Source organism: Indicator indicator, chromosome 2 (genome assembly GCF_027791375.1).
Source record: "Indicator indicator isolate 239-I01 chromosome 2, UM_Iind_1.1, whole genome shotgun sequence".
Classification (NCBI taxonomy): Eukaryota; Metazoa; Chordata; class Aves; order Piciformes; family Indicatoridae; genus Indicator; species Indicator indicator.
In genome coordinates, this window is record NC_072011.1 from 7,420,263 (window position 1) to 7,441,418 (window position 21,156).

At 42.5% G+C, this 21,156-nt stretch overlaps 1 protein-coding gene across 1 annotated transcript; it reads right to left on the reverse strand.

The window, feature by feature from the left end:
- Positions 1 to 3,150: 3,150 nt before the first annotated feature.
- Positions 3,151 to 6,083, reverse strand: CGA (glycoprotein hormones, alpha polypeptide). Its single transcript, XM_054399118.1, has 3 exons — positions 5,984 to 6,083; positions 4,640 to 4,824; positions 3,151 to 3,228 (listed from the first exon to the last, which is right to left on the reverse strand). The coding sequence occupies exons 1-3, from the start codon at positions 6,081 to 6,083 to the stop codon at positions 3,151 to 3,153; spliced, it is 363 nt and encodes a 120-aa protein (XP_054255093.1).
- Between the last annotated feature and the right edge of the window lie 15,073 nt (positions 6,084 to 21,156).

Consider the following 21,156-nt stretch of genomic DNA (forward strand, 5'->3'; position numbering starts at 1 on the left):
ATGTATGGGGAGCAGAGTGAAGCCCCCATAACCCAAGAGAAGGTGGCTAACCACCTGCTGCACCACTTAGACTCACACAAATCCAAGGGGCCAGATGACATACACTCAAGGGTACCAAGGAAGGTGGACCAGCAGTCTTGGCTAACCAGGGAGGCCCCAATTGACTGAAGACTGGCAAACATGACTCCCATCTATAAAAAGGGTCAGAAGGAGGATCTGGGGAACTACAGACCTGTCAGTCTGACCCTGGTGCCAGTGAAGGTCATGGAGTAGATCATCATTTCCCCTATGAGGAGAGACTGAGAGCCCTGGGGCTGTTTAGTCTTAAGAGAAGGCTGAGAGGGGATCTGATCAATGTCTATCAATATCTCAGGGGTGGGTGTCAAGTGGAGGGGGCCAGGCTCTTTTTGGTGGTGCACAGTAATAAGACAAGGAACAATGGATACAAGCTTGAATATAGAAGATTTCACCACAACATGAGGAGAAACTTCTTTCCAGTGAGGGTGACAGAGCCCTGGAACAGGCTGCCCAGGGGGGTTGTGGAGTCTCCTTCTCTGGAGACTTTCAAACCCCACCTGGATGCATTCCTGTGTAGACTACCCTAAGTGATGCTGCTCTGGCAGGGGGGTTGGACCTGATGATCTCTGGAGGTCCCTTCCAACTTCTAATGTACTGTGATCTCAAATGCCATTATGGAGCCTGTGCAGGGCAACCAGGTAATCAGGCCCAGTCAGCATGTCATGAACGTGACAGGGGAAGAAAAGGAAGGCTTGAAGAGACTGACCTCCTTCTATGATGATGTGACCTGCTCTGTGGATGAGGGAAAGGCTGTAGATGTTGTTTACCTGGACTTCAGCAAGGAATTTGACAGTCTCCCACAGCATCCTCCCAGAGAAACTGACACATCTCCCAGGAATGGAACGGTGCAGCTGATTCTGCACGAGGACATGGGAATGAATCAGATCAGTGGTTTCTAAGTGGAAGAGGCTGAACCAGAGAATGAAGGCATGGAGACCAGGCTAATAAGGTTTATGGACATATACTGGATAATGCTCCTCTAGGAACCTCATCTCTGCTATCTGAGAAGTCTTTTCTTCTCCATAAAGCCCCACGATTGTGTTCTTAGAAAACAGCACCGAATTTGCACTCCAAGAGAGAGAAGAGTGGATAAATACTGAATTTGAACCATCATTAGATCCTACCCAGCTTCAGCTGCACAAATGCCCCATCAGAGCTTAGCCCTGGAGGTCTGTCTAAAGTATTTCAGTCATTTGGCACTGACACAGATATCAGACATGCCCAGGACAGACCAGACACCCTCACAGCCTCACTCCTGGTAACTTTTCCTCTCTCCATTACAAGTTCTTTCTGTTACTCTCACAACATCTGCTGCAGGGAACCCCCCAACAAATGTATCTGAGGCTTTTTGAGTTAGTACATTTCACAGTGTCACAGTGTATCAGAGGTTGGAAGGGACCTCCAGAGATCATCAGGTCCAACCCCCCTGCCAGAGCAGGGTCACCTAGGATAGTCTGCACAGGAATGCATCCAGGTGGGTTTGGAAAGTCTCCAGAGAAGGAGACTCCACAACCCCCCTGGGCAGCCTGTCCCAGTGCTCTGTCACCCCCACTGGAAAGAAGTTTCTCCTCATGTTGAGGTGAAACCCTCACAGCCAGCAACCATGGCAAGGTGGATGCTGTCACCTCAGAAATCAGGGTGAAGAGCAAGGGAATTCTTTCACTTCAGTTCCCATGGGCAGGCTCCAGATCTGCAAGAAGTTTCTCCAGAGAGCCTGATCCAGCCTGCCATAAATGAAGAAGCACTACCTCTAAAATTGCAGTTTCTGATACTAAGGTCAGGTCTTCTGAGTACATACTCTGTGGCCCTCTTCTCACCTAGCATATTCATTGCCTTTACCTTCGGTATATCCAAGTCCAGCACATTGCATTTTGGAGTTACTAGAGCCCTATTCCATGCTGCTCAGGCATACCTCAAACAGCTAATACTGCTGTACCAACACTCTGTCCTACTACTGCTACATGAAATGGGCCAGTTCTTCATAACATCCGATTCTGCATCCATTTACAGCTGTCTATATGGGAGGAGATTAAGTTCAAAGAGAAACAAAAGATGGCACAGAAAGACAGAGCACTGTGCCTTTAAAATTTTCCACAGATCTTGTACAGAAAGTAGTAAAATGTAAATAAATCACTATTGGGTGTAAAAAGGAAAAAAATGATAGCTCTATACAATCCCATTGGAGAGACAAGGGACTTAAACTAGTTGTACAAAACGACCTCTCTCTCTTTTTGCTTCCTTGTTCTGGGAGAGACTAACTTGCTTCTGCCTGACCTTGGTTGCATTGTTTTGGCTAAGTCTAACAAAATAACCCTCTGCTCTTTTCTCTTGTCCCTTTGTGTCCAAGGGGGAGGGGGGAGCAGGGAGGGAGAAGCTATTAGCTCCCCTGGTTTTTGGCAGTTTATAAACTGTAAATACCTGTAAATATTGTAAATGCTGTATATTTTGTACATATTCATTGCATTTCATTGTAGGTTGTAGCTTTGCTTGTAAATACAGCTTCATTTGCTTCCAACTGGGCTGGGCTGGCAAATATGTTGAGGGGGATTTTCAACCCACCACACACCTTCTGCCCACAAGGTAAAGAAAAAAATGAAAGGGAAACAGGAGAAACAATGCATTGAGTTTTCAAAAAAACAAATCACTAAAGGAATATGGGGAAATTATTGCTTCTTTTTCTGTCCACTTTCCTACCCCTCTGTTCCTCCTTCCCTCCCTCTCCCATAAACCAAAAATCTAGAAATTAACTGAAGCAGAATCTTTGTTGTTTTGAACTATTAAATCATCATTTTTTTCCTCAAGAAACACTGGTGATTTAACTGACAGTTTATTTTAAAAATAGATCAAGCATTTGGTTGTCATGCAAGTGCTGTATTTCATCCCTAATGGAAATAATGAAACTTACTTAAATGCATGAAGCAGCAAAGAGGAAATAAAACAACCATCCATCTTATTCAGAGGTCTACCCAGTGCCTTGACCAGAAAACAAGATTCTGCACAGCAGTGCTGTAAAAGCTGAAACACAAATACTCCATTCACCGTTGTCCTTGATCATTAACAAAGGGACAGGCCTTAGGATTTATGATAGTAGCAGGTACTGCAGTGACAATCTGTGTGGTTCTCTATCTTCACATTGTCCTTAAGGGTAATCTTAAAAAAAGAAAACACACACAGACAACAAATTGTTAGAATTAGCTACAGAGCAAAGCCAGCATTCTCAAGTACATGATGGCTGGAGCCTTTTTCTTAGCTACAAAGGTACACAGGGTCGTTGGGGTATGTGTGCTAGGATGGCCTCTGACCTGTGAAGCTGCATCATCCATGCCTTTTGGAGCCACAAAGAGAAGTTTTTACAATAGTGACATAGTTTGGCAACCCTAATTTGGTGCTTCTAATATTCAAAAAGTGTCCAGTAACCAATCTATGAAAAATCAGGAAGTGTCCTTAAAACAATTCCCATGAGGATTATAAAAATGAAGACCACAAAACCAAGGAGTCATCTCTACTTTTGATCTCAACCAAATTCTAGTTGCTGCCTCAGGGTATGTGTAATGTTGGAGGGGTAGGAAAAGCTCTGTGCTCTGCTCAGATGGAGAGCCAGGAGAGGTTCAGCTGTAGGTGTCTAGAGGTTAAGCCAAGTGCATCTAGGCTCTCATCACAGCCAGTGGAGATCCAGCACTCTGTTCAGCTGCACACACAGAGCTGTCAATTGCCATTTGAGATCTCAGAGGGCATCTCACCAAGCCTCCAGCTGCCACTCTAGAAGGTCTTTTATGGGTCCTATGCCTGCCAGCCATACCCAGATGTCTTCAGTACCTCAGAGTATCTCAAATGACAGCAAATCTGTGAGTGGGTAACTGAACCTCTTGAGCCTCTAGTCAACACACTTAGTGAGCCTGATCCAGATCACCATAGGACAGACACCTTAGCTTGTTCCAACTATTACATCCAATTCACCTGGAGTTGAATCACCCCAAAATAATCAGCTTTCACCAGAATCTCTCTTTAAAAGAACCTTCCAGACAGGAGTGTTATGTTCCCAGAGTAGCTGCACACATTTATAGCTCCTTCTATACTCTTAAAAGCAAAACACAATCTCAATTAATCTAACAAGCACAGATGGTTTTGGTTCCTCATTCCCATGCATATCACTAATAGTATTGACTAGCCACATCTCCAGACAACTCCTGCCTATACAGGGAAGAAGCAAGGCAAATGACTTATTCAAATAACACTGCATAGCATTTAAGGGGAGGGTGCACATCAAGGAGAGCTGAAAATGAGGGGACAAATCCACCAGGTGTCATGAGTCAGAGCAGTTTCCCTGACATTAGTGGCACAGCACCACCTTCCACATCCCAGCTGAATATCAGACTTGGTACTGGCTGACACTTTACTTCCCTGCTCAGAAAAGAACGAACTCAAGCGCAAAGGATGTAAATGCTAAGGATACTTCCCTCAAATAGTTCTCTGGAAAAAAAAAACATTCTTTTCCATTCTCTGCTCCAGTTAAACACAGCAGCCTCAAATAAGCTTAAACAGGTCTCATTCACAGTCTCACCTTGTTAAAAGCCTTTGCTACACAGCAGGTTGCTTCTGATGTAATGTTCTTCGGAACGAGCATAGTCTTCTTGGATCTCATTGGAGTGGGATAGGCCCGAGAGAAACAGCACCCAGTGCACTGGTAAATGGGAGCTCCTGGCTTGGAAAAGAATCTGTTCTCCCCTAGCTTGCACTCTGGACAACCTGCCAAAAAAAAAAAAGGAGGAGACTTTTACTTGGTCTCCAGCTGCATTTCCATTTTCTATAAGAAAGGAAAAGTGCAGGCGGTAAGAGGAAGCACCAGCTGCATCCTGCTGCTTGACAGCTGCAGAACAGAAAAGCACAGACACCAAGCATCCCCTTTAGAGTCCTCACCTCTGCAACATGCACAGACTGTAAAAACAGACTGAGGCTTTCTAGGTAAGGCACAGGCATTGCTGTATCTTTAATGGTTTTCTTTTCAATTTTATTGACAGCTGTGGAGGGTTTTCATACATCTATTGCATTATCTTTCCCTAGAAAACCTCCTACTAGCTACAGATAGCTAAACAGCACCAGCAGGATTTGAAGTGCTTCTTAGAAATTGCCTGTTTTCAGGCAAACCTCTCAATAACAAGAGTTTTAAAAATGCCCCCAGTGATCCTAAGACTTTTGTAGCTCTCATTTTTCTAGATTCAGTTTGAGGCTGAATAAAAAAACAGCCACAACCTCCAAAACACTGCTAAAACCTTCCTAATATGCCTCTATCATAGAATGCCATACATCCCATAATCTGGGGGCTCCACAGGAAACAATATTCTGCATTCCCCATGAGAGTGGTGAGAGCCTGGAATGGGTTGTGCAGGGAGGTGGTTGAGGCCCCATCCCTGGAGGTGTTTGCAGCCAGGCTGGATGAGGCTCTGGCCAGCCTGATGTAGTGTGAGGTGTCCCTGTCCATGGCAGGGGGGTTGGAACTGGATGATCCTTGTGGTCCCTTCCAACCCTGACTGATTCTATGATTCTATGTTATAAGGTGAAGCTATGGCTCTGCTGTTCCTGATGTTACTGATGTTATTTAGATCTCAGGAGTACAAGAAACCACAATGCTTTAATCTGATATTCCTTCAAGGATTAAGATCACCCAGGTCAATATGAGGATGCTGTCACCTGGGAGACTCTTGACCTGGAGAAACCAAGTTTAGAGAAGAAATTAGAAGCATGCACCTAGCAAAATTATCTTGATTTCTTATCCCTTCATAGCTCAGTGTTAACAAATGCAACTGAACAATAAGATTTATGACCACAGTGGTAAAATATGTGGAAGATAAATTAATGCTCTTTATGAATAATAGTCTTATTTGTGAACACTGAACACAGTGCTCACCTTGCATGAGAAATTCTCCATCTGGGAAGGCATGAAGAAGATGCAGAAATACAGACAAAATGGTCAAAGTGACAGCTGCATACTTTCCGTAGCAATCCATGAGCCGTCTGGAAATACAAATACAAACATCTTTAAGGGACTGTTCTGCACTGAGTAGAGTACCAGTCTCTAGGCTACACACTGATACAGCATTCAGTGCAAGCAACAGAGACAATTTAGAGCCAGGACTGGAAACTGAAAGTGCAGTGTACTGATCTGTATTTTATAGGCTGAGAAAATTGACTTCATTAAATAACAAAAAAGTGCCTTTCTTTCCACATCTTTAACAATTTCTTTTCTTCTTTTTTTCCCCCCCAAATACTAACATAAGCCACAGAACATAAACTTCAAATGTCATAACTGTCTAAGATTTATGGTAGACTGGATAAAGCCAGCAAGTGCTTACAGAGAAGAGGAAAGAATTTGCAGAATCTAGGACATAGAAAGACTCGTTTCAGAGAAAAGAATTTCACATTAGGACATAATTTCCTGTTCCTTATTTGTCCAAACACTGAAACAGCTTCAAGTTCGCCAGGGAAGGTTTGGATAGGGTATTATCAAACAGTTTTCATTGCTGAAAGGGTTATCAAGCATTGGAACAGGCTGTCCAGGGAAGTGGTTGAGTCACCATCCCTGGAGGTATTTAAAAGAAGTGTAGAGGTGGTGTTTAGGGACACAGTTTAGTGGTGAACTTGGCAGTGTTATGTTTCCTGTTGGACTTGATGACCTTACAGGTCTTTTCTAGTCTAAATGATTCTAGAATTCCACAACTTCCTAAGTACCAGAGTCCCCAAAAACAGATTTTCGTAGTCCTGTTCCTCAGGGGCAGAAAGCTTCTCAAGTCTATGTGTCCAGAGAAGGGCAACAAAGCTGGGGAGGGGTCTGGAGCATAGCCCTGTGAGGAGAGGCTGAGGGAGCTGGGGGTGTTTAGCCTGGAGAAGAGGAGGCTCGGGGGAGACCTTATTGCTGTCTACAACTACCTGAAGGGAGACTGTAGCCAGGTGGGGTCTGGTCTCTTCTCCCAGGCAACCAGCAAGAGGACACAGTCTCAAGCTGCATCAGGGGAGGTTTAGGCTGGATGTTAGGAATAAATTCTTCCCAGAAAGAGAGATTTGCCATTGGAATGGGCTGCCCAGGGAGGTGGGGGTCGACATCCCTGGAGGTGTTTAAGAAAAGCCTGGATGAGGTACTTAGTGCCATGGTCTAGTTGATTAGTTAGGGTTAGGTGATCGGTTGGACTTGATGATCTTGGAGGTCTCTTCCAACCTGTTTGATTCTGGGATTCTGTAATTTGGGAGGCACTACACACTGTGCTCCAGAGCATCTGAGGAGACACGGTGCAGAAAGAGAGCTCAGGAAGGCTTGAAGCAGCCCAGGGCCACCTGTATCACCTGGGGTAAAAAGAGTCCCGGGGTGTTCAGCATTGCTGCATCCTTCTGAACCAAGATTTCTTTTGGACTTCATTTTGCTGATGCTGTAGCTTAGCTTTTGGTTTCTGATTTTGGTATAAACACATCCTGAGCTGCTCAAACCTTTAAACACCTTTTCAATACATTGATTTTGTGTAGGAAGGCTATATGAGGCACTGTGGATCTTTCCTTCTACAGCTAGTACATGAGATGAAGTGGCCATAAATACCATCTTGCTTGTTCTCCTGGAAATTCAACAGAAATGCATTTGTGTGGCTAGATTTGATCCAGATCAAACCTATAGAACAGGGCAATGAATGCATAACTCTGACATGAATAACTGGGGGAATTGTAACATTAAGGAGGCAGGATGTGTAAGTTGAATGAATATCAACTCAAATTCTCTGCTTGATGTTTTTTTAAGTGACTTTACTTTTTTGCATTATTATTATTATTCACAATGAGATTTCACAGAGGCAGGAGAGGGGAATGAAACCTCAGTTGGCTCCATCTCCAAACATCAGATGTGCTAAATAAATGCCACACTTAAGATTGGCAGAGTGCTTTTTGGTAACTACCATGGGACCTATAAAATTATTCTGAGGCGTTTTGTACCAGCTTGGTCAGAGACATAAATAAATAAATAAACAAACAAACCAATAAATAAAAATATGGCCATAAATTGGTCATAAGAAATTGGTGTTTCTTTTGAGCCAGAGAACTGCAATGGCCTGAGAGGACATTGGCTATCGGAGTGGGCTGCCCAGGAAGGTGGTGGAGTCACCATCCCTGGAAGTGTTTATAATAAGACTGGGTGAGGAACTTTGTGCCATGGTTTAGTTGATTAGATGGTGTTGGGTGATAGGTTGGACTGGATGATCTCAAAGGTCTTTTCCAAGCTGGTTAATTCTGTGATTCTGTTACCTCCCTCTCTGGGAAGTCAGGCAGGATCTGAGGAGGAATAATAAATTGCACCAGTACAGGCTGGGAGGTGATCTGCTGGAGAGCAGCCCCATGGAGAGGGACCTGGGAGTCCTGGTGGATAACAAGTTATCCATGGGACAGCAATGTGCCCTTGTGGCCAAGGAGACCAGGTTCCCATTGTCTGGATGCATTCCTGTGTGACCTGAGCTAGATTCTATGGTCCTGCTCTGGCAGGGGGGTTGGACTCGATGATCTTTTTGGGTCCCTTCCAACCCCTGACATCCTGTGGTCCTGTGATCTAGGTTGGGCTAAAGTTGCCACATGGACATTCATGTTATAAACTCCTGCTCAGTTAATGGTACTTTAAAATGGTACTTCAAAAAATCTTGGATTCCTCTCAGCCCTGAACACATAAAAAAAAAAAATACTGAACCTCACTTCTGCCTTTGTCAATATTTGTGGTGTTTTATTAGGCATGAAGTTTGTAACCTTCCTTCTCAAGCACTATGCCTCTGTGTTGTACTGACAATCTCATTATGCCCCATCACAAATGGTTTTGGCTCAATCTCTCAGAAAACAGAATTTTCCCCTTAATAATAACTTTCTCCTCAAACATAGGCTCGAGCCCTTCTTTTAGAAATGAACAGGGATGGCTTACATTCCATGATGAAATAATTGGGTCCATGGAGAAAAGGATGTATAAAGGATGCCAAGGGATTAGTTTCCCCATCTGTACAGGGCAGCCTGTACAGGTGACCAGAGACAGCAGCACTCCTTCACCCAATCTGGCTGATCAGGGACAGCCTTGTCTTGAAGGACTGAATCTCAAGGTCTTTTTACTGCTGTGTCACAGAGTGCATTTCCACAGAGGGACTTTCCCTGCCATTACAGGTTTCCCTGTGAGGGATTCTGGGCTGAGCATTGCTCACTTTCACCATGAAGAGAGGTTGTTGGCTGTGGCAGTGCACTAGCCTCAGTTCTTCCTGACTGGATTCAGCCAAGCCCTTCAGGCAGCAGTCTAAACTTGCAGCTCCTATTCACCAGACTATTTACCTGCCTTCTCAGAAACATTATCTGATCATGTAGATCTCTCCACCTCTGCAGTCAGCCCCCCAGGCTCCACTTGCAGCTGGCTGACAGCTTGTTTGGGTTGTGTCTGAACTCTTGCAACTGGATCTTTTGAACTCTTTTGTGCTTTCTGTGACTTCACAGACCACCTGATCCCTTGATTTTAAAAGACTAAAACTGTCACACAAAAGCATGATGTGCTAATGACTGATGTGCAAAATGAAGCCCCAAGCTACCAACACTGATAGATACATTTTAGATACTGAAAGCTATTGTGCTTAGCAAGCAAAAAAAAAAGAGAGAAAAAAAAAAGGCATCAATCCTTAACTACTTTAGAGCTTCTGTTCTTCCAGATACAGCACTCAATGCTGCTCCTCCATGACAAATATTCTCCAGGGAGAGATGAAACTGTGACTCCAAATATTTCTGAAAATGAGGCATCAAGGGGTAGGGCAGTAATGCCAGCAAGAGAGAAATTGATTGTGAGAGATGGTGTAGAGGCCATTTAAGCATGCTCTGCTGCTCAGAGAAAGCACTGCCAACCCTAACCAGGAAAGATGGTAGAAAAGCAAGTATAATTAAATGGAAATAGCTTTTACATAATGGAAAAATATTAATTTGTAGATATTGTACCTATGCAGCAGAATCCCTGCAAGGATTGCCACAATGATGCAAACATTCAGTTAATGGATGCAAACATTCAGTTAATGCCTGCTTACATCTGGAGAGAGAGGCAAACCTGAGGTGGGGTCCAAGGAGTGAAGCCACTTGCCTTGTATCATTAGCAGAAAGAGAACCTGGAGCGCTGGGATGTGTGCAAAGAGGGTATTGATTAGCAGAAGGATGCTTCATTGCTGCACAAATTCCCCCCACAAGTCAGCAGGTCTTGTTTCATTGATTAAACAGGACTACAACACAGTCATCAAAGGTAGCAGTTCAGATGGCAGCAGAGCACAGGCTCTACAAAGTAGCTTTGAAACCTGGAAACGAAATCAAGGAGAGCTCTATTCTTGCAGTAGTCAGAAAGAGATCATGCCCAAGCAGGTGATGCAAAGACCAAAGACAGGATGACAAGAACATGGCCCTTGCCTGACTGGAGTTAGTAAAGGGGAAAGACAGAAAATTTATGAGCAAGATCAAAGTGTAATGCTCTCCAGTGCAATCAAGGCACAGAAGTGGAAACAAGCCTCTTTCTAATCAAGACAGCAGAAACTAGAGGTAAGAGACTGATCTGAAGCCCAGCAAAACTGAATGGCTAAGAGGCCAATGAGGCTGCAGTTAACAGGTGGCAAGGGTTGGGTGTTGGGTATAAGTAACTTCATCTCCTCCCCACCTGTCTAGCAAGTCAGTTCACGATGGCAGACAACAGAGGATAAAGGACTTAAAAGCAGCAAAGTCAGTAAGGAACAGGAAGATAAAACGTTGTTTGCAATCATGAAAGCATTGGAAAGAAGTATTTGGAAGAGGTATCAAGAAGCCAGCATGTATGTAGGCATGTGGGCTGAACGCAACCTGTAGTTATTATCTCTGCTTTGGCTTTTATCAAAAATCCATCCAAGTAAAAGAAATAGTCTTCTGGTGTGGCAAAGGAAACAGGGGATGCCATTAACACATAGCCCCATGGAAGCATTGAACACAGCTCTCAGGTTCTGGAGAGGCAGCTGCCACTTATCTGCTCTCTGTTCCCTCGATCAAGATGAACCTGTGTCTGCAGGTTAGGCACAGTCTAGATCCACAGCCTCCTATAGTTCTGCCAAACATTTTGGGAACTGAACTGAAGTCAGCCATATCTATGGAGTTACACTGAATAAAGTGAGTGGATCCCTCCCTCCAGCAAATAAGGCTTCTTGAAGGTTACACACTACCTGTGCTCTTTGCAGCCCCATAGAGGGAGTGTGGCTGCTGACAGGCTCACCTGCACTGGAGACACAATTCCTCAGTTCAATGCTAAGATCTGCTCCATCCAAGGGAACATTCTCCAGAATGTGAGGAGCTGCCTGGAAAGGCTCATGCACCAGCAGGAGAAGGCAGATAGCTTTTCCCAAACAATGTGTTTCCACATCATCCTGAACCTTTTAATAGTCTGGATGCTCCAATGCCTCCAATAAGATGCCAGCCACAGGAGTAACACCACAACCCTTGACTGTGATTTCTTGCTCTTTGGTGAAGCCACGGTGGCATTCTCTATCTTAATTTTTCTAAGAATACATAATGGTATGATTTGTTACATCACAAGTGTTTGAGGCAATCACAGAGGGAAGTTGTTTAAATTACATTAACCAAAAGGGGAATGGAAATTGCAGTTTTGCACTTCCTCTACTGAGTCAGAATGTTTGGCTCACACCCCAACCACCAAAGACACCTGTCAGTAAAACCCAGGTGTGATCTTCTCTACTCTTCCAATGTGACAACTATTGTGCCTGATGGTTTTACTTGGTTTTCTTACAGTGCCCACACTGCTAAGCCAGCTAAGTGTCTGCACTACTCATTTCATCTTGCTATCAAATCAAAGGAAGCTCTTACTGTACTCTGTTAAATATTATCTTTCTTAAGCTATTGGAACATGGTATAATGAATGCATTTCAGCAGCTCTGTGGGAAGATGGTAAATGTTAAGACTTCCTTAGCAGTTAAAGTCTCACCTCTTGGTGAGAAAACCAATATCTTGTTTTTTCTTCAGTAAATCATGTTATCAGTTATCATCACAAAGCCTGAGATACCTGCATTTGCAGACAGGTCTTTGCTCAGGTATGCATGGGACTCTGTGGATGCCTTTACATTCCTGTGAAGCTCCACTGGATCAGAATCCCTCACCTAACTGTTGTCCATGTCCTGGCACAAACCTTGCAGCAAGCTCTGTTCAACGGGCAGCCTTTGTACTGATCCTATGAAATTAATGTTTTCAGCATAAACTTGGGATGTCCCTCCATACTTTTCCATAGGGTGATGATGGTGGTGCAGTCACACCCAGCAGCACTTAAATACTCTGCACAATGTCTGCATTTCTTTCTGGGATGCTTGGCCCTGAGGTATGGCTGTGTTGCAACAATGAACTACAACTGTCAGTGCTTCACTTGTAACCCAGTGTCATGTACACAACTGGGAGGGACTTTTTAGGCTATCAGGTAGTGACAGGACTAGGGGGAATGGAATAAAGCTGGAAGTGGGGAGATTCACACCGGACGTGAGGAAAAAGTTCTTCCCCATGAGAGTGGTGAGAGCCTGGAATGGGTTGCCCAGGGAGGTGGTTGAGGCCTCATCCCTGGAGGTGTTTAAGGCCAGGCTGGATGAGGCTCTGGCCAGCCTGATCTTGTGTGAGGTGTCCCTGCCCATGGCAGGGGGGTTGGAACTAGATGATGCTTGTGGTCCCTTCCAACCCTGACTATGATTCTAATAACCTGCTAAGCAAATGACTGAAGACTGAAAAATCCTCATTAAGACTATTTTTTTTCCCTTTCTCTTAACATATTTAACCATGACTGGCAATTCAAAGACTCTAAAGATGTGTTAGTACCACAGGCTGTGCGACATTTGATGCCAGCACCACTGACTGGGAGAAAAACACAAAGTCACTGATGAGAGTTACCAGACCAAATCAGAACTACAAAATATCAACACTGAGCTCCTATACAATTCCAGAACCTTGTTTTCTCTTACTTACAAACCTAGGTTAACCTCAAGCACCAATGTTTTAGTCCCAAAGCAACTTATAAGCTAATTATCAAAGCAAAAACTTCAAGAGAATGGAGGGAGAAGAAAACTTTGGGGAAGAAGGGAAAGAAAATGTCAAAAAACATATAATTTTTCTCCTTTAACAAAAAAATAATAAAAAATATATTACCTCTTTTGTTCAACAAGAATAAATCAGGCAGCTGAGAGACTGCAGGATGGTGTTTGAAGGTGAGATGACCTTGATGCTTGGATGTACGTTCCTAAAACTGGGGTATGAAAAAGTTGCATCTTTCTTTTATACCAGTGAAGCTAGATCATATTCCTCACCCACACCTAAGCCATGGGATCAACTGTACATTTTATCTAATGATTGGACACTACTTAATGTAATTACCAGCCCACCACGCTGATCTTATCTTCAACTTGGCTTTCATAAAGATTACTTCTTGGCTTTGTTTATATAATGACAGAAAGGTCAGCTCGTGAATACAAACTCAGTGCTCTGTGAGTTTCCTGGGGAACTCAAATATCAACCATCCAGTAATTTGCTGCAGTTTTCAGTGAAGAGAAACTCATTTTATAAGAGGAAGAGTTACTCAGGTTTCCTGATGCTTCTTCAACTGGAAAAGAATATTAAAAAACTAAACAAAACAAAAACCTTTCTACAGCAATGGCAATGAAGAAGACAATGAAGAGCAGCAGAGATCTACACAAACATCTAAAACAATAATCTCCATTTGAGTCTAATGCTCAGGGAATGAATGCATGAATAAATAGAGACTTTCATAAAGGTAAGATTTCTAGGAAGATGTTGCCTTGTTTTTAGAGTAAAACTAATGCAATCACAGAATCACAGAACATTAGAGGTTGGAATGGACCTCCAGAGATCATCAAGCCCAACTCCCCCTACCAAAGCAGAGTCACCTAGGGTAGTCTCTATGAGGAAACAGAATCCTGGGACAAGAACTATCAGGGCTGGCTGAGAGGTCTTTAAATTAATCTTGAAGTGGGGAGAGGGAAAAAACAGATTCACTGAAGACAAACCTGGGACAATTGCGAGGCCAGGTGGAAGCTCTCCTGCTATCCCAGAGGCTGTAGGGAATGCTGAATAATGTTATACCCACAACAGTAACAGATGCTCCTCTGCTAAGTCTCTGAAGTGTCCATACACCAAGGCAAGAAGCATGGGAAATAAGCAAGATGAACTGGAGATCTGGGTGCAGTCACAGGGCTATGATCTCGCTGCAGTTACAGGGACGTGGTGGGACAGCTCCCACGACTGGAAGGTGGTAATGGAGGCACTTCTGAAAACAGCACCAAGGTGCAGCTTTTTAAGGCCCAGGGAATCGTAAGTGACATTGCAAGCAACAAAGTCTGTGTTAATGCTCCTAAATAAGACTTAATAAGAGCACAGCAGGGGTTGCACCCACTCAACTCTTCCCTTCCCAAAGGAGAAGCACGCCTGCTGGAAATAGCCCTTGGCAATGCAGACACTCCTGGGTCGGTTCACAGGGTCATTCCTAAAGGCTTATAGCGTTTTCAAGTCCTGGAGACTTAATGGACATTCATTTCAGATGTCAGAAGTTCACTTAGGCACTAAACTGCCTAAACCTAAGTTACTCATTGTAGACTGCCTTTCTAGTCAATGGAGAGAAATACCCTTAAACATTCATTTTGATGCAAGATTACTTAATACTTTTCCAGTACACCTATTTTTCACCACTGAGGGTACAGGGTCAGCAGTTTGGACTGCTCACTATCCTACCTTTAGGGATTTACAATTACTTTATAGCTTTAAGAAACTCATAAACATCCAAAGGATTAAAATTACTTTTTAAGCACCTACATTTTGTCACTCACTATTGAAGATGTGATATTGAAAAAGACCCCTACAGCTTCTAGTATTGCTATGAAAATGAGGCTTTTATTTGCAATTTGATAATGAGTCTCTTCCAAAATGTTTATTGTATAGTTGGATTCAGTGAATCACATCTGTCCAGACCTCTGCCACTCAGTTTTATTGTCCCTTCCCTCAACTCTCTTTTAATAACAGCATCACCCCCAGACTCTGTTAGCTATTTCAGACACATTTAAGGCAACCTTATCACCTCTACCTTCACTGTCATCCTCATCTGCTTCAAGGTGTCAGACATTTTTTTCTCTTCTCTTTGTTCAACTGACCACTATATAACAAAGTTAAAGTCAAACCAATTGTCTCCAGTCTACACTTGTCTTGGAATTGGATTCTATTTCAAAACCAAAGATGGATTTCTGCACCTGAAAGCTTGTCTGTTTTTTTTCAACCAACAGTATGAGCTGGCATAATAAAAGATAAATTAAAAACAAAGTCTCCCTACAATCTTGCTTCACTTAATAACAAAAGTGTAAGGCTGAAATTTGAAAGCTATTGGCAAACATAGGTTACTGAGAAATAGTCCCCTGGAAGACAGAAGTCTAATATTTCTTGCCATTCAAAACAAAATTGATGAAAATTGCCTCCAACTTGGCTCTGTTCTGCCCTTTTCAGACTCACCCCTGCTTGCAGTCCTACAGCAAACCCAAGGTGACTTGTGATGCTTCACAAAACCCAGTAAACTATCTTTGTTATCAGAAAAACAAGCAATGATTGTATTTTATATTCACATTGGGTACTTATTTACCTATGTACTGCAGCATGTTAGCAACTAGCAAAAAGGAAATGCTACACAAAATAGTTCTTTCATTACAAGGACTCAAGCACAGTGACAATTTTAACCCCCACGGCGTAGAAGAAAAACAAAAGTGCCCACAACTTGGTACTCTTTTCCTATCAGAAAGCATTAGGCAGAAATCTTGTGAAGTCAATGGAATTACCCTGGTATAAAAGATAGTTTAAAAAAAAAAAAAGGAAAAAAAATTTAAAAAGCTATTTTTATTAAGAGGATTTCTTACTTTAGCCGCTCCAAATCTCCAACTAAAAATACTTGGGTCAAATCTGTCTTAATGTTTCACTGAATGAGAAATGAAGGAATGTGACTCACTCTTTTAGAGGGGGGAAAAAATACTTCTAGTTTATTGAACAGGGTATTGTTAACTAACTTATCAATGCTCACAATTTTTTGCTACATTCTGATAGTGAGGAAGAAGTTCTTCCCCATGAGAGTGGTGAGAGCCTGGAATGGGTTGTTCAGGGAGGTGGTTGAGGTCCCATCCCTGGAGGTGTTTAAGGCCAGGCTGGATGAGGCTCTGGCCAGCCTGATCTAGTGTGAGGTGTCCCTGTCCATGGCAGGGGGGGTGGAACTGGATGATCCTTGTGGTCCCTTCCAACCCTGACTGATTCTATGATTCTATAATACTATTCCCTACCCATGGCAGGAGGGTTGAAACTAGATGATCCTTAAGGTCTCTTCCAATCCAACCCATTCTATGACTGAGGTAGTTGAGTAACCAACCCTGGATGTGTTTAAAGGTGGTTTGGATGTGGTCCTTGGGGATGTGGTTTAGGGGTGAACCTTGTAGAGTAGGGTTATGGGTTGGACTTGGTGATCCTGAGAGTCTTTTCCAACTTGAATGTTTCTGTGTGATTCTGTGATTCTATGATTTTATGGTCTCTATAAGTATATGGATTATAAGATAGGTAAATATATACACCAAATTGCTTCATCAGATATAGTATCTTGTGTCTTATTTGTAGGAGCAGAAAAAAACAAAAAAAACAAACATTCTAAGCATTCCAAGATGGACAAAGGCAAAAAACTGCTATTTTCAAGCAGTTTTTCAAATTTCTTTGAGGCCACTATGTTCCTAAATTGCACTGGGACTCTATGAGGGAACATAAGTGAAACTAAATATAAAATTTGTTAAGACTGAAATCAGTATGAGCTCAGCACGTAAATATTATGGAGTTTCAGAACTTTGGACTCTTTTCTACAGTTTGGTTCCCTACAGCTTCTTCTCTGGCTTTCTCTGGAAAAGAGAGTTCATGTCTCTTCACTTGCTCTGCCAGATGCTGTCTCAGGGTACCTGTCCTACTTCCCTACTTAGAGGTCTCTGCTTATCTACAGACTGCTTCTTGATGCTTCCTCAGTAGAGGAAAGGGTTTCTACTTTGCCACTCAGCACTGACACTACTTGGCATCCCCTCTTGCTTCAGAAAATAAACTCTTCTGTTCAAAACTGACTCCACTCTATTGATACACAGACACCCTCCATACACACACGTGTGGTCACAGCACTATTAAACAGAATCTACCAACTTTCATTAAGGGCAATACAAGGTTTGCTATGCCTCACCCCAGCAGAAAAGATAGTACAAAGTACAACATCACAACTGTATATCACATATATGCTATGGCTATTTAATTAAGAATACAGATCAAGTCACCATGTTCCTTATGCTTCATCTGCTCAGATTCAAGAGCTTTCCTAGAATGGTTTGGGTCAGAAGGGACCTCCAAAGATTATCTAGTCCAATCCCTCCTGCAGTAAGCAGGGACATCCTCAACTAGATCAGGTTGCCCAGAGCCCTGTCAAACCACACCTTGAATATCTGTAGGGATGGGGCCTCAACCTCCCTGGGCAACCTGTTCCAGTGTTCCACCACCCTCATGGTAAAGAACTTTTTCCTAACATCCAATATAAATGTGCTCTTCTCCAGCTTAAAGGCATTGCCCCTCATCCTGTCACTGCAGATCTTTGTAAACAGTCTCTCCATCCTTCTTGTAGCCCCCTTCAGGTACTGGAAGGATGCGATTAGGTGTCCCTGGAGCCTTCTCTTCTCCAGGCTGAAGAACTCCAGCTCCCTCAGCCTAGTCTTCCTAGGAGAGGTGTTCCAGTGCCCTGATCATTTTTTGTGGCCCTCCTCTGGACCCACTCCATCAGGTCCATGTCCTTCCTGTATTGAGGGCTGCAGAGCTGGACACAGTACTCCAGGTGAACTCTTAACCAGAGCAGAGTAAAACCTCTGGCATTATTTCAAATGACACTGGAACAGGACTTTTAAGATCAGCTATTAGCATTCTCCTGCTTCAGCCAAACATTGATTATTCTGAGATAATAAGGCTTTCAGTATTATTGCACATAAATAATTGACTGCAAAGCCTCTCCTATTCCAAAACTGTAAAGAGGCTTCATTAATACATATCCCTTTTTTCCCCCTTCTGAAATACGTGCAATAATCATTATTTCACCAAAGATAAGTGAAAATTGTGTCTCTGAAGAAAACCAGCAAGAATGAATACCCCCCACCCCTTTTTTTTTTTTCCTGTAACTTGTCAAGGTCACAATGTCTAACCATGGCATGTGATTTAAGCAACTTATGGTAATAACAAGATGATGGCTTCTGTTTAGCTCTGTTTTCATGCTTCTTGCTGGAATAGGATATTCAAAATCCAATTCCTTTGGGCAAAATTAAAATAGATTACATTACAACTGTCACAGCACTGTGGGATAGCAAACTGGATGTCATTAATGTGTAGGTTTAACCTGAAAGCTTTAGAGATTGTATTTCAATATTCTTTTTTCTCTGCTTTTAATTAATAAATGTAACTACACCTTATATAATGACTAAGCAGTTCACAAGGTCAGGAAGGGACTATTCCTGTTACATATAACATTGCTTAGTTGAAGTAACCAGGTTTATTAGATTCCTGAAACATTAAGTGCTTATTATCAGACAGAAGTAAAACACTAGACTAAACAGACTACCAATCAAACTGATTATGTCAATGAGGATGTCCCTGTACCATAAAGGTAGACCACAAGAGACAGCTAATGCACCCTTCCTTTAAACATATTTCAGTATTTAGCTTTTTTAATGAAACAAAAAAATTACTGTAAGCATGGATCATTGCATGTCAAGTTTAGATTAGATAAATAGCCATGTAAAAGTGAAATGCACACTTCCACAATGCAGCTAAAACAAAGAAGCCTGATTAATAATGCAGGGTGTCTCATTTATACAACTAGCAATTTCAGTAACTGTCATTATCTAATCCAGAAATAATTGTTCAGACAATTAGCTATTATCTTTCTCTAGCCCCAAATCTGAACACTTTCATAAGCTCTCTGTATCACCTCTTCTGTTAGTAGAGATTTCCATTGTGAATTGCTTTCCTGTTTCATAGAACTGTATTTCTTGTTTTTCACAAAAGAAAGGAGAAAAAAATGCTTCAATTAATCAAACTCCAATCAAATTGTTGCAAGCAAGATATAACCTATAATGCTTATAATAAAATGCACTTACATAGAAACACAGCTGGAAAAGGGATTCTGGAGAAAAGAGATTATTTCATTACCAGGTTGCTGTTACCCTCCCTTACAGAGAAACCTCACTCAGCTGAGCAAAATCTGTATTGTAGCAGCACCTAAGAAACCCACACCAAGACCAAGCAGAGGTGGTTCCCTGACTCAGAGAACTCACTGTCTCCTAATGGGTTTAGAGGAGTAAAACTATTTCCCCAAATTCCTTCTGCTCCATCCACCTGGGCATTTTTTTCTGAAGACATCAGATCTCAAACTGATGTTCTGAGCTTCACCAAAATTTCCAGATGAGGTTCTAGACCTACATAGGGCAGCAGGTCTGTTACCATACTCACAACGATCTCTTCTGAGCATACATTTAAGCAACCCCTTCAGACAGCCACCTGCCCCTTTGGAAGACCTGTGCAGAGCAGATGTTTCACATTTGCCAGAGACTTTCAGAGCAAGGAATGGAGGCAATTATATGTGGTGTTTGGTTATCAATGTGACTCAGCACATGGCAAAGGGGCTAGTGCACTATAATTGATACCACATTGGAAAGCAAAGCAGGCCAGTGCTGCCCACCTCCATACAGTTGTCTCAGAAATGAAAAGGGCTTACATTTACACCATAACACTTCAACATAGATCTTAAAAGTGCTATGAAAGCTGGATATTGAGAGTTGATTTCCCAGGTTGTTGAAATGTAGCCACTCTCAAGAGGCAGAACAGCAACCAGGCGCTGCCAGCAACACCAAACAGCTGTCCTCAGAGGGCCAGCAATGAATCAGAGTGATGTCTCAAATTTAAGTGAAATGCTTAAGCAGACTGTAAAGGCCTAAGCTGTAAATTTGAGGGGAGGGAGAGGACAGGGAAGATGGTCTGAGAATGAGTAAAATATTAAAAGATGCCATTTTTTATTACTTTGTGGTCTAGGCTATTTCTTAAACTAAGCTTAGGTTGTAAAATGAAAGAGACAAGAAAGAACTAAATAAAATCTCCTAGTGCATGTAGATCTTTCCAGACCTGAGAAACAGTGGGAAATGCTTCAGGTAATCACTCTGGGCTTCAACATTCAGGAATTTTTTGTTCATGCAAGCTTGCATGTGCACTTCAATATTAACCTGTCAAGAAGTATAGGTTATTGATATTTCACTCTTGCAAGAGTACACAGAAGGAGATAAGACACCTCCACAGGATTCAGTACCCCCAGCTTTAGAATCTGTGGGACACTCATCCAGTTTCCAGGCTGGTTGGACTGGTAACCTCTCTAGTCAATAGGAAGACATGGATGCCATTCGTCTTACCTGTCTTAGCACTCTCTGTCTAATGAAATGGGTGATGCCCTACAATTGCTTGTTCCTCTCCACTGGTTATAGACAGGCCAAGAAAACTGACTTGGATAGCCATATCCATTTGTTTAAAGATATCTGCACTTGACCAGATGAATCCAGCCCAAAGCATCTCTCATTTTATGGCTAATATGCCAGGAATAGATACAGCCTTTTTTCTTTTTCTTTTTTTTTTTTTAATTACATTTAGACAATATGAGGTCCATGCTGTTCACCAGGTTCTCTGTAACATCCTAAAGCCTATCCAGGAAGTTAGGCAGGGGAGGAAGGTGATAATTGATCTTATCAGTTAATTGCTTCCTAGATTCTTTCCCTTTGTCTGCACTCATTTGCCATCTCTTGTCTTATTTTGCTTGAAAGCTGAAAATAAGCTGAAGCAAAGGCTATTTTTTCATTCAAGCTATTTTTATCTGTGACTAGTCTTCCTAGACAGCATAATTTACAGCCCAACACTCTGCTTGCTTGATACTAAGAAAAGGACGCACTACATCCT